The sequence below is a fragment of the Chelmon rostratus genome, chromosome 19 (genome assembly GCF_017976325.1).
Source record: "Chelmon rostratus isolate fCheRos1 chromosome 19, fCheRos1.pri, whole genome shotgun sequence".
NCBI lineage: Eukaryota > Metazoa > Chordata > Actinopteri > Chaetodontiformes > Chaetodontidae > Chelmon > Chelmon rostratus.
Window position 1 is genome coordinate 11,683,935 of NC_055676.1, and position 13,242 is coordinate 11,697,176.

General features: G+C 39.8%; 1 protein-coding gene across 1 annotated transcript in view; it reads right to left on the reverse strand.

Annotated features, from left to right (window-relative positions):
* Nucleotides 1-2,323: 2,323 nt before the first annotated feature.
* Nucleotides 2,324-13,242, reverse strand: part of LOC121623413 — a 48,644-nt gene continuing 37,725 nt past the window's right edge. Inside the window, exons 3-4 of the mRNA XM_041960687.1 lie at nt 5,256-5,359; nt 2,324-3,087 (exon numbers count right to left, since the gene is read on the reverse strand). Coding sequence (XP_041816621.1) covers nt 2,887-3,087; nt 5,256-5,359 — 305 coding nt within the window. The 3' untranslated portion in view covers nt 2,324-2,886. The remainder of the gene's footprint in view (nt 3,088-5,255; nt 5,360-13,242) is intronic.

Genomic DNA, 13,242 nt, shown 5'->3' on the forward strand with positions numbered 1-13,242 from the left:
CTGGACCACACTGAGGCACACACCTCGTTACCCGCCCACTCGTGTGTGTCTCAGTGTGTGTGTGTGCGTGTCAGCTGTTTCTAAGCTGTTCTGTCTTTGTTGTTATCGAATAAAAGACGGTATTTATCCTCCAGGAAGCCATGTTTGCCATGTATACTTGAAAGGTTTTTGCAGCAAGAAACGAAAAACCCCTGAACTCATTGACCAGGTTGTCTGCTAGGCTTCTTTCAAAAGTCGAATCCCTTACAGATTCCTGATTCACGTCTAGGATTTAAAAAAAAAAAAATTGACTTACTCACAGTTTGATTTAGATTTCTCAGGAAAGATTTTTGTGATTTTTTTTTTTGATTTTGCAAAAGTATTTTAATATTTGAGCGTGAAAGGTTCTTGACCATTTGAAATAGCAGTTTGACAAATTAGCATTAACTTGTGGATCAGTTACTAGCTCTGAAGTAGAGGGCTGCATTGGGATTGGGTCCTGCCGAGTCCCGCAGGACCCAACACAAATTTGCGGGAGGGGCGGTTTGAATTTTGCTGCGGGCGGGAACGGGCGGCTGAAAAAAAAGACTGCGGGAGTGACAGGATGATAGAGTCAACAACTGAAATTGAAAAAAAAGCTCTCAAACCTGGTCTCTACACAAGGTCTCTACAACAAACAAAAAAGCAAGGCAAGTCTGACATTTGGAAAAGCTTCTCAATTGTTTGTGACAAAGATGGAAATGAACTGGACTTTGTGCAAAAATACTAGTCTACAATGGACACAAATCCGGCACCTCTGGGTTGAGGCAACACACATGCTCTGTTCTCCCCGGTCAAAGTAAGCTGCCTTTCAAGGATAAACAACTTCTCTTCTGCATCCAGTGCGCCCTCCTAGCGGGCCTTTAGTGTCTGTGGGCGCATCTTGGAAGAGAGACGCACAGGATTGGGACCGCAGTCGGTCAGCAACATTCTCTTCCTCCACAGCAACATTATGGCCAAGTGATTAATTTGTTAATTAATTCGTTTCATTTGTTAAGTTTGTTTATTTTATGCTATTTATTTGAGATAGTCACAGTCTCTTTATTTTGCTAATTAGGCGCGATGATGTGTTATTGATGGCTGCCTACTTTGAATGTTTTCATTCTTATTTTTTCGAAAACAGAATGTCACATAGTGATGGCTAATATTTTATAACTGCTGTTCTTCATGTTTGCATTTTTTGCAAAGCAGTATATGTGCCATGTGACCGTGCAAACTAAGTTTTGATAAAACAAAGTCATGTTTAAATTTATTGTGTACCGTTGTCTCTCCGCTGGTTCTCATTATTGTTTCTTATTTAGGTCTCTCTTAGAAAACAGACCTTAACCTCAATCACTGCGTGATCAGGGTAGAAAAATAAATAAAATACAGAGGACGAGAATAGACTATGAAACAGCCTTTACTTCATTAAAAACTAAGTGAAAACAACGGAATAGAAGCGCTATTCCTGACCAGTGCGTCAAAGACACACAGCCCAGGAAAACGAATCAAACATCCCCATGTGTATCTATTAATAGCCTATAAAATGACGTGTTTTCTCCTGCGGGACAGGAGAAGACACAAAATCAATTCATTTCTATTATTGTGCGGGCATACATTCTCAGGTGCGGGCGGGAGTGTCACATACATGTTGCAGGTGCGGGTGGTAATGGTCAGAAATTCAGCGGGAGCGGGCAGGAGCGGGATTAAGAAAACAGTCCCACGCAGGGCTCTACTCTGAAGCTTCAACCACACAATATTCATCACTGAATGGAGTTCGCTTCATCCAGGTAAATTCAACAAAGTCTGTCTCCTGATGAAGACTATGAGATATGGTTGAAAGCTACAGAAAAAGCTAGTAAGTGGACCATGAGTTAAGATTATTTTATCAATGTAAAATTGAGAATGACCTTTCATGCTCAAATATTCAAATGATTTGCTAATTCAGAAGCATCATGATACCTCATCTCATGGTCCTCATCAGCAGATGGACTCTATTTAGCCTGTACTACAATCTTCTGTCTTTTCATTCCCAGCACTGTGCATGGTGATATTAAGAGAATATAGTGAATCAATTACCTGAGTCAACTGATTGAAGAATTTCCTGAGTGTTTTGTTTTTGGATGTATTTATTTCTATCTCTTTGCTGTGTGTTTACAATATGAGCAACCATGAACCATAAAAATATGTAAAATGATTCAGAGTCAGTCAAACAACTAAAAGACAAATATATTTTTTATATTTATTCGGGTTTAAATGATTAGTATTCAAAAAGAGAAGCGTAAATGGTAAAAAAAAGACAAGATTTTGTCCTTTTTGTGTTTTTGTTTGTTTTTGTTAAATATTACACAAAATAAATAAATTCAAAGAAAAAAAACATGATAGTGTTAGACTTGCTGTTGTCTTGGTGCTTCTTGACTCCTTTTTTCTTTTTTCCTCCTTTTCATTTTCTACTTTTCTCACCTTCTCCTTGTCTTATCAGTCAGCCCTCCATCAATACTTCTCCTGGTCTCTTTCTCTTCCTCTCTTACATATGTTGTCATGTTGTTTCTTCCCAGTCTAGCACCCCACATGTACACAAGTGTGAGTTACGAATCAGATTTTGGCACAGAAGTCATTTCTTTTCATATTTTCTGCTGTGCCAATGTACTTGATAACTTAAAACTGAAAATAATATATACATTGTATAGCAATATATCTTATTTCTTTCTTTAAAAATAGAAATGTCTTTATCCAACAGAGATAAAATGTCCGTAGGTTCCCATTCTTTTCCTCCTCAGTGCATCATTCAGATCTGATTCAGATCTGTCCAATTTAGCCATCGCTGTAACTCCAAAGAAGTCCCCTAGCCTGCAGTCTGCAAAGCTCTCTCATGGCTGATATGTTCAATCACCGTGGTTGTACCACAATGGGCAGGAAGTGAGTGGCTGTGTTTTTCCTCCGTGTCTTCTTCCCCCTCATTGGCTTGCCGTTGGCGTTCAGTCCCACAAACATGTGCTTCTTCTTGTTGCGCCACTCCGCTGAAGCGTAGGTGTTGTACTTGTTCTCTTCAATGCGTTCGATCAGACGACAGTCCGGACCAAAGTCCCTCTGCGGGGGAGAGATGAGGAGTGTAAATGTCAGCCATTCAAAAATGAATTTGAGGAGTTATTACATTCAGTGTTTCAGTGGTACTGCCTCTATATGGACAGTGATTTCAAACTGCCAGTTGTGTAAATGAGATACATGATGTGTGATATTCATAAGCATTAATGCTTTTTAGACCTGAAACTATTAGTTGATTAATCATCACTTTTCATGCAACATTCTCTAATTCCAGCCACTGAATTCCAGGGATCTGCTGCTATTCTTGATCTTGTATGATAATAAATTGAATATCTTTGACTTTAGGACTGTTGGTTGAACAAAACGCGCAGTGTGATAATGGCATCACCTTGGCCTTTAGGGGAATTTCACTCCCATTGAATTGGGAACAGACTTCTAATTTAATCTGGTCTTGTCTTTGGTTCATTGTCTCCTCATCCACTTCTAATCAAATCTCAGGCTTTGACTGTTGTAGTTGTTACTTTTAGCAGTTGTTTTCATGCTTACTGATGTTGTTCTGTTATGGGCTTTGTCTGAGCACAGCAACAATATGTTGATATTTGTGTCTTGTGACAACATAGATCATTGGTCAACCGTTGCTTAAGAATTCAATGCACAGTCTCCAGTGTAATCAAGGCCAGTTGTAAAAACTGGCCTGGAAATTCAAACAGTTGTAGATGTTCTTTGTGTGTGAGTGGACTGTTGGGGGGTAGAAGGAGGTGTTTGAGGGGACAGGGGGCAGAGAGGTTAGCATGAGATGTGATGTCTTAAAGGTTTGGGCTGTGTGCCAGCAAAGAGACACCATTTTTGTGGCTTACATTACACAGTGACCACCCACTGGTAAATAAAGAGAAAATGATCTGAGAGAGTAACATTTGTCAGTTTACTGGAAGCTGCCCTTGTGCTTAAGGCTAACGTCGCTTAAACAGCCAGTTAACTGGATGCGGTTGATATTCACGAGCAAAAATGTACTTGCCCCAAATGCATGCGCACACACGCACACACGCACACGTATGCACAATATAACTCAGTCTCTCTCTCTGTATCTGGCCACAGCTGTTCAAATTGGTTCCAGAAGTAAAACTGAATGTTCCCAAAGCAAAATGAGAATATTTTACAGACACTATGCAGCTTTCTAACCAACACTGGGGCTCAGCCATGTGTGTGTGCTGGCTGCATTTCAATCAAAATGATTAGAAAAGCAGATCTAAAAAAAAAAAAAAAAAAAAGGAATTATAAGTGACATCAAATTGTCGTAACATGGTATTATGAAAAATAATGTCAGTACCATGACTAAGTGACTTTCTGGCCAGATCTTAAAAAGTAAATCTACATTTAATAAAGAAATAACTGTCGAACATGATTGAGTTTGCTCGGACCACACAGTGGATATGTCATCCATTCTTCCTCGTTGGAATTCTATACAAATGCCATTGTGTGAAAATCTAAAGGCAATCATAATCCTGTTTGTCATTTACATGTAATGAAACAATGATTTCATTTGATTACCACTGGATAAAGAAGTCACTGTGTAAAATCCATCAAGTGTAATCGAATGCTAGCCCCTCACCACCGTGCTACTATGGCTTGTGTTGCACCGAGCAGAAGACGTCATGGGAATTCCGTTTCAGGCCATGCAACAGAATGCCTCTCTGTCTGTTCTACCGTGTGTCATTTCATCTGTGGTGTGGCTCCAGAGAGACATGCTGAAAGTTGGGTCTTTGAAAGTAAGAAAAAGAGAGGAAAAAAGGAGGGAGAGAATGAGATGAAGAAAAGGAGGGAGAGAGAGAAAATGGATGAAACAAGGGCTGCTCTCCCCAGAGGGACTGAAGTAGAATAGAGAAGCTGAAGGATTGTGTTTCCTGTTTCTGAATGGAGCTGGGAGTAGAGGCAGGTAGCAGAGAGCAGAGTTCACATTGACCGACTGGGGTTCCTGTTTCTGGAGTAGGGAGTCTTGCAGCCTTGTCCATTGTTTTGAAAAGCATTCAAGGAAATTCAAAGCTGCAGTGTCACCAGTTAAGAGAGAGAAGTGTCGTTTTTGCAAGACTTTGATTCGTTAAGATTTTACACCACACCATGAGACTGCACACGAGTGGGACTTCACACCGAAAATAGAAAAAGTAATGGTTATCCCACATTAAAAAGGGGCAGATCATTGTGAAGCAGCTACTCACCGCTCCGTATAGCTCTCCCTTCTTGCTGATTGCCAGGTAGTAGTTACTGCTGAGGCCCCTGATGGCCACCACTCCCACATCCACTGACTTGATCTCCAAAATACCTGGTGCAGCGGGGACAGAGGCAAACGCGTCAAAACAACATATGAATATAGGTATTGGTTCCTCAGATATTGTTGCATTCATGTCAGTTGTAGTTTTGTTTCTGTCCTGCTGGTTTTTGCATTTTGCTGATGCCAGACATGAAAATTTATGGTCCAGTGTACAAGTTGGCATCTTTAAACTGCTTGTATTGTTTGACCATCAGTCCAAAACCCAAAGACAAGTGATTACAAACCAGAGGAAAGCAAAACATCCTGACATTTGAGAAGCTGAAATCAACAACTGTTTGGCACGTTTGCATAATAAATGACTGAAACGATGAATCAACTGTCAGTATTATTAAATATTTTCTGTCCATTGACTACTCAATTAACTGACTTAATGGCCTTTACCGTTTCTTGTAAGTGTTAGCGTTGTCGTCAAGAAAACATTATAATGGAATCTGAAGCACCACAACAATAGGTATTTCACTTTATGACTTCAAAATGTGAAAAGATGCATTTTTTAATATGAGATTTTACATCCAAATGCAATACTCTTAATTCTCTTCTTCTGCTTTAATTTTTAAAAATAGCTTAAAAATGCTGCAGGAGAAACCTGAATCATTTCAGTTTCCTCCGCACAAGTGAACCCCAGTCTTGTTTCCCCCTCTTTTTTCTTCACAGTGTGACAGGCAGACCTCAGACCAGCCTTTTGCCCCCTGTTCATTTGCTGGTTGGCTTGTGGGCTGCATGCAGTGGGACCAAGGTGTAAGCCAGGAAAACACATTTCTCCGTTCTATGTTTGTTTTTCTGACCAGGGGAGCTCAGGCAGGCACACGGGCAGGACGGAGAGAGGCTGTGTGGCTGCCAGTCTAGCAAGAGGTCAAGCCGTCCGTATCAGTTTTCAAGCCTGAACCAATTACTGGTTTAAGCTGTGGTCGTCGGCCCTTTCTTCTCTCATCCTAAAGTCAGTTACACCAAGCCATAAAACTATCAGGGGTTTGAGGGAATTAGCTAAAGGGGCCAGTAGGAAGTGGAGCCTGGTTGCACGAATAGTCGGAAGGATGAAGTGAGAAACGGAGACAGTATATTCAAATTATCTCTACAGGTCTGTTATTGTCATTTTGGAAATTTAAAGTGTCAGTTCCTGTTCAAGTAATGTGTTATGGATGACCTTAAGCCATGCAGCATTGGAAAAAAAAAACCATAACAGTTTCATGTGTCTTCTTCTCCTGTGAAGAGCAAATTGGCTGGGTCTAATGGTAGGGTTACCGTGAAAGGCTTAAGCTTCAGGCAAAAATCCAGAATATGTAATTATTGTTTTTATGTATGATTTCTTCACCATGCTCACATTTCCGCATTTTTCTAAACTTTGGCAGTAAAAAAAAACTCTTGGAAGAAACAGTGACCAGTAGAAGCAAGCAACAATAAATACAGTATGAGCGGAAGGGTTAAAGATCAAGCAAATGACTTTTACTTTGTTCTTTAAGATTCAAATCTCATCTAAATTGTCTTTTTACCAGATGCCCTTTTTCTGCCCTCATTCCACTCTCTCTTCCTCAGAGCTTTGCAGCATCCAACATTCTGCAGCCCTGGTTGATGAGGAGCCTTGTTGTAGCTAAAGATATAGATATCTGACAGACAAACAATTTTACCCTTTATTTGTTGTTGGGTTTTTTTAATAGCATTTGACTTTGTTGCTTTTTGTAAGATGTAGTCCTTGGCTGATGTAAACCAGCATTAATGCATCCAAACAGTTCCCTTATGTGGTCAATAAAGGCTTGTTAAACCTCTGAACTTCAAGAAGATTTTCGTGGCTCACAGTGCATTATGGCAGCTTGTTACGTTAAGTCTTGTACTCACACAGACGTGTACCACAACACAACGCTGATCTATCAGGATCAAAATGTTTTATCTCGCTGCACCACAGCTGACATTTCTGAGCTGTGATCTGTCAAAGTAGAATGAGTCTGTGCTGCCCTAAAGGCCGGTCCACCTGTTCAAACCCTTTTTCCTCTCCTCCCGTTTGATGTGGTTTGTCAAAAACCAAAGCACAGGGCTCTTTTATGGCCCCTTTACCAGTTACCAGAAGCAGCCGTCTGCCTGCGAGTTGAAAGGCCAGGCTGCAACAAAAGGCTTAGATCGCAACAACAGATTTTATGGCAAGGAGACGGAGAAAAGCAGTACCTGAGCTTGAAACACAGACCCATACATTGGGTTTTTGTGATAAACACGCACACATGGAGCCATGCACATACGAACAAATGGCTCTGACTGTGGTACTAGACCTACATTCTTTCTCTCTCTTATTTTCCTCATTCAACACCTTGTCTTATTGTTTTCTTGGATCCGTTCTGGTATTTTTTGAATTTTCTCTTTTTTTCTCCCTCCTTGTGCCCCCCTGGACCTCAGCCCGTCACCATTATGAATTTATGTTTTTAAGTGCATAGGAAAAACAGTTTTATGACCCAACACTAAAAGCACAAATAGCACAGGGTTCAGTTAATATAAAAGGCATGGATATTTTCCGCTATCAACATTTTTTAAGAACCTACCAAGGGCAAACACCTGTGTGTAACAGGGCAACACTTCAGCTTTCTTTAAAAACAAACCGAAACTGCTCTTTGCCAGTCAGACCCAAACCATAACACTAAGAGAGCTGCAAGTACAAATAAACACAGTCTGGCCTTCTAACAGTAAGAAACTGTTCATTAACCACTACGATGTTAAATGGGTTTTGTAGCCAAAACTAAACTCAAATGTAGCCCTGTCAATTTCATTAACGTGAATGAAAATCTGCTTTTTAAAATGTAAAACAAATGAGACACATGTAAGCAGACTGCAGACTGTACAGAACAGAAATTTTTATGAATTTAAGACAATTTTTATTCTGTAGCTTTAATTGGTCCAAGGAGAATTATAAATTAGTGATGTTCTTCATGTTAATTTCACATTTAATGAACATTTACTCAAGTACTTGTACTTAACTTGAGTATTAACATCTTATGCTACTTTATACTTCCAGTCCCCTACATTTCAGAGGGAAATTGTGTACTCTCTACTAAGGCTGCACGATACATTGAAAAAGTCTCGTCTCTCGCGATATCATGGCTTACGATACATGTACCGAAAAAAATTCTTAAAATTCGATATTAAAAAAACCCATTAATTTCACATTTTTTGTGGCGCGATTGGCGTCCAGTCGTATTAACGTCAACTTGTTGCGTGGAACAGAGGCTGAGCCCCTCTGGCAGGGAGAAGCCCACCCCTTTGTTGCAGAGAGAGAGAGAGCGTAAGCGTGATGGCTTAAGGTGGCGGTGAGTGTTCGGAGTCGGAGCAAACGTGTGAACTGATTTTAAAAAAAAGATGTGCCTCCGTTATTTGGAGGTACTTTGGTTTCAGAAGGGAAGACGTAAAGCAAACCAAGGTACGGTGTAAGGCATGCAAAGTCGCTGTTGCAACTACCGGTGGAAACACCACCAACCTCTTCAGGCACCTTCAGCACCACCACAAACAGCTACACGAAGAGGCTCAAGCTAGCACTAGCAGCAAAGTTAGCAATGTGGAGAAAAGTCCTTCAACATCCAAAATTATGAATGTGACTACAATTCAGCAGAGCTTTGCTAGTATAACGCCATATGAGACACAGTCGAAACACCACAAAGCCATAACGGCAGGAATAGCAAGATTCTTGGCCAAAGACATGATGCCAATGAGTGCTGTTAGCGGCAGTGGGTTTGTGGACATGGTTAGAATACTGGATGGACGGTACAAAATTCCCTCACGGAATTATTTTTCTCAAACCGCAATTCCAGACATGTACAAGACCTGTCGGCAATCAGTTACATTGGAGTTAAGTGGAGTGGAATACTTCGCGAGTACCACGGACTTATGGTCAAGTCGAACCACTGAACCGTACTTGAGTTTCACCGTTCATTTGTTGAGTTCTGACTTCGAGCTGAAGACGCGATGCCTCGAGACAGTGTACTTCCCGGAGTCCCACACGGGGGAAAACATTGCGCATGGCCCGCGTGAAGTACTAGCGGGATGGAAGCTACATGAAGTACGTCAAGTGTGTATCACAACCGACAATGGAGCCAACATTGTTAAGACCACCCAGCTGAACAACTGGGTCAGATTGCAGTGTTTCGGCCATAGGCTTCATCTCACCATCGGTAAGTAGCCTAGCCTCAACAGCATTACTGCAACTTTATTGTTATTTTGATAATTATTTTGTAAGGTGAGTTATGATCCATTATTTCCCCGTAAGGATTAAATTAAGTGCATGAATTGCATGTTGTCAGTTGTATAATCGTTATCAGTTTAAATACTAGGTCTAATTCTGCCTCGCGTTTTGGAGTATAGTTTATAGAAGTTTAATTTGACCCGAAGTGCAGGCAATCTTGATGAGTAATAGGCCTACCGCATTTAAAATGCGATACGTCTGCGTGGGTCTGAAACTTTTATTTTCTACGTGGCCCTGTACTTCGGAAACCCGAAGTCAAACTGTTGGTAGTTTTAACAGAAAAATAAGCATTGCTTTTAGAAATTGAGACGTGCCGTTTTTAAATGAAATATGCACTGTTTGAGCCTATCACTATTTGCTTTGCACGCCCAGAGCTCAGAGTGCATGTCAGACCAGAGCCGTAAACGACTTTCCTCTGACAGTGCCTTTGATTAAGATTTTTATATACAGCTTTGCCCTCTGAGCGAACCGACTGCTACCAAGTGGCAAGTCAACGGTATTGATGTGACACAATGCAATAATAATTAACTCCCGTGTAGTGGTTAAAAAAGGCACATATGGTGCAGAGATAAGAACTTTATTATTTAAATAGGAACAGCTAAAAAAAAAAAAAAAAAGAACAGTAATGAGTTTTTTGCACTCAAAATGTTAACCCTCTGCGATTTTACATTGTAGAGAATAATGTATTGTTGGGCATTGTTTCTGATAACATTTTTCATGTCCCCTGTGTTTTTTCTTCTGTTTACTTTTTAGAGAAGGCACTAAAAGATGAGAGCCGCATTGCAAGGGCCATTGGAGTGTGCAAGAAGTTGGTGGGGCACTTCTCACATAGCTGGAAGGAGAAAAAAACACACACACTTTTATTGCACTGCATTGATTTGCCAATGCATTTTGTGAGAACACCAACACAGAGTACCTGTGTTATGTCAGATAGTTTGGCCAGGAACAATGAAGGTGCATTATTTTTTTCCCCATATAATCATTTCAGCACACTTAAAACACATGCACACACACACACACAATTTTATTGCACTGCACTGAACTGTGGTCATCTCAATGTTTGTTCTCCAACGTATGTACCTTAGTTTACCTGTGTTGTGGCTGATAGTTAATTGCACTAGCCATTTTGGCAGGGAGCCATAAATGTGTGCCATTTTTTTTTTTTATTTTATGGGATTTTCCCCATGTATTTATTGAAGCACTTTTACATTCAGAGTCAGAACTCATTTTTGCACAATCTTTCTTGGTTCACCAAATTTACTGACCATTTAAGTTGACATATTGCAGCCAAAGGCTTTTGTCTAAATTCATTACCATTTGAATGTTTTAAATAGTAGAGTATTTGATTATTTCAACTTTGGTTTTGTTACCAATGATTGATCGACACAAATCAGGTGTAGCCATGTTTTTTCTTAATAAAATAATGTTGGAAATAAAACATTGCTTTCAGTTGTTTTTATACACAGTGTGTAATTTGTCAATATGTGGAAGCCTTTCACAGCAAGGTCTAGCAGAGCACACAGACCCAGTCCACATTTTTTACACCTGTATTTGGCTGACTGGCCATTGGGATAGGTACAGTAAGAGCAAATGGCACATACTGGCTTATCACCAGCATTGCACAGTGAGGGACTTTGTGAGTCTTATTTACATTTCAGTATTTCTAAAAACTGAAGGGAATAATCACTTGTTTTATTTGTAACACAAATATCGTGAGTAATATCGATATCGAGGTATTCAGTCAAGTTATCGTGTATCGCCTATTTTTCCAATATCGTGCAGCCCTACTCTCTACACCACTCTACATGTATTTGACAGCTTTTGTTCCAAGTTACTTCTAAGGATGATTCTGACAAAAAGCACCTTGTCTTATTGTAGACATTTCAGATGTCTATGAGTTATTATCAGCTCCTCCAAATAATGATTTTTTCCCCCCTCTAAATTTCTGACATGGTTTCATGTCAGTAAATGTTTAAATGATTATGAATGAAATGTATGAAGATTAGTGAAAAGGTTCAACAAATTAAATAGATTTGTGTATCAGAACTTTGTTTTTCCTCCCATTTTCCCATCACTGTTTTAGCACTTTTACTTAAGTAAAGGATCAGGAAATGACAGAATGGAAATGAGATGCAACAAAGGTCCAAATATGTACCTGAGCCCAACACGTTGAAAAATCTTTCTGATAGTTTGAAATTGTCGCTTTTAAGTAATATTTAATATTTGATGTGTTCTTTGGATTATATAGTAGAAAATAAAGTCACTGGGTAGCCATGGAAATATTAAATATAAGGAAGTTGAAGAAATCTGCTGAACATTTACTTTTCTATATAACCTGCTATTATACCTCATTCAAAATGTAACCATCACTTGCAATTTGAGATGACTCCAACACTCATTGTCTTTTGAGACAAACATACTGCTCTGAACAGCAGACTGAGACGATTTCGGTACTGCAGTACTTTTTCTAACCAGCATACAATACAATGACAAATGGGAACACACGCTCACATACACACACATACGCAGACCTCTTGTCGACCCCCACCCAACCCCTTTGGATACCCGGTCAGTGAGACTCCAGCTGAACCTAAAGGTTAAGGGAGGTTATGAAAATGTTTCCACTGTTTATCCAGGAGATTTTTTGAAGATTATACTGCGGTTGTTGACAATTTGACCTCGACACAGTGACCAGCTGTGAGTGGGTCTGCTGCGTGCCTGCAGCCCGGGGAGGTCTCGCTCTGTATTGTGAAATATTGTCACTTGCGGACTAGTTTGTGTCATGAACTCCCCTCAGTGAGGAGAGTGGAAATGGTTTTGTTCTTTTATTCTGGATCCAATACTCCGATATTTGGACGAACCCTTGTGTTATTTCTTCAGTGGCTAAAATCTCTCACTGTTTTTAGATGTGAAGTATAAATGTGACATCCAAGAAACAACATTTTCATGAAGCAAAAGTGGCCCCATTATGTGTGGGTTGGTTTTTTTTTTTTTTTTTTTTGTCAAGATTTAATATCTGATTTGCATTAGTTGAGGTCTTGCTAAACACAAAGATCATTTTTCTCTTCGAAACTATGGCAACAGCGTGACTGACGATGTCTCGTATTCATTGTGACATGAGAGTTTACATCCATACAACCGCCAAAGACTTAAAAGAAAATCCATGCCAGTAAAAAAGATAAAAGATACCAAAGAAGAATAGATGAATTCAGAAAGAAAAAAACTGGACCACCAATGTGCTTAAATCAGATATCAATTGAAAATATAAAACTATTCTGTGCATTTAGCCATATACATACAAAACACAAACAGCGAAATGGATGCAAACAAGTCTTCTTGGACACTACTGCATTTCCACAAAGCTGTGGTTTCAACAAGATTAAACTATTTCCTTTGCATTATTTGTTCTTGGAGTTTGGTTGAATATTTCCGTCTCTGTATGAAGTCTGAGAGAGAACAAACACTCCTCACTTGTGCAGTCTGCTTGGTGAGTGCTGGTGAAGATATTGGTTTGGAGTGGAAACTGCTGTATATTATGTGTTTTGAGGAGTGTTGAGGTATTGGTTTAGACTGATGTGGTTGACAACAGTATCATCCTGCGCTAAGTGGCCACATCAAAGCCTGCTGGGCCAACGGTTTAGACTGAAGCTGAGAAAAC